At 44.1% G+C, this 1,041-nt stretch overlaps 1 protein-coding gene across 1 annotated transcript in view; it reads left to right on the forward strand.

The window, feature by feature from the left end:
* LOC101856656 overlaps positions 1-1,041 on the forward strand; it is a 20,510-nt gene that overhangs the window by 1,191 nt on the left and 18,278 nt on the right. Inside the window, exon 2 of the mRNA XM_013082431.2 lies at positions 802-877. Within this exon, the coding sequence (XP_012937885.1) occupies positions 802-877 (76 nt within the window). The remainder of the gene's footprint in view (positions 1-801; positions 878-1,041) is intronic.

The following is a 1,041-nucleotide window of genomic DNA, read 5'->3' on the forward strand; positions in this document are numbered from 1 at the left end:
TGTGTGTTTGTGTGTGTGTGAAATTGTGACTGTGTCTGTGTTGTTGTTTTTTGGTTAGTGTTTTACGGCGGTTGCAACTGCATTAGGTCTTATGAGCTGAGCGCACGGGACACATTTAACATTTTCAGTTGGCAGGAAAGTTTGAATTTTGCCCGGGTGCAGGCCAAAGCCTACTCTTATCGAGTTTGAACCACCAACGGATTTTTAAAGTGCGCACACCGCACCTCCGAGATTTTTCGCTCTTGTCCAAGAAGGCTAGGTGTAGATCTTTCCTACCATAAGATCAGGGGTGTGGCAGAAAGATAGCAGCAAGAAGGGGCCAAGGAGTAGCAGTAAAAAGGCTGCAGAAAGAGTCAGGAGCCCAGAGGAGGGCTCAAAGGAGGTGAGGGGATGGCGGCAGAAAGTGGAGACGAAAGCAGGCGACAGAACATGGTTACAGCGCAGGAAAGGGGGTGATAAGAGAAAATTTTAGAGAAGTAAATTATTGTCTGTCGCTGTCCGGATTCCAACCCGGGACCTACCGGTATTGAATGAGAAGCGAACACCGTAACCTATCGACCACGAGAGCCCCCCCCCAAAAAAAAAAAAAAAATCCCCTTCTGTGTCTGTGTGTCAATGTATTTCTATTTGTGTCTGTAATAATATGACTGTGTGTTTATGTGTGAATGCATATTATGTACAAGTATGTGTGTTTATTTGCACGTATACATCGGTTCTTTTAATAATTTCTGTGTAATAGCCATCTCTTCTTCTTACCGAACTCATAATTCCTTGTTATGTCATCTTCCCCACCTCACAGAGGCTGCTATGGCGGAATCTGCCCGAGATGTTCTCAGACAGACGAATAGCGAAGTCCAGCACAATATCCCTGTCAGAGGTAAACAGGTCACTATATTATTAAAGGCAGGGGCATATACCATGAGGTTAGAAGAAAAAACAGATAAGATACAATAGCATAATTTATTGATCTGCACAAAGAGAAATTGGCTGTGGCATGGTAAATAATGTGCAAGCACACCCACAAGACACACACACACACAC

Source organism: Aplysia californica, unplaced genomic scaffold (assembly GCF_000002075.1).
Source record: "Aplysia californica isolate F4 #8 unplaced genomic scaffold, AplCal3.0 scaffold00174, whole genome shotgun sequence".
NCBI lineage: Eukaryota > Metazoa > Mollusca > Gastropoda > Aplysiida > Aplysiidae > Aplysia > Aplysia californica.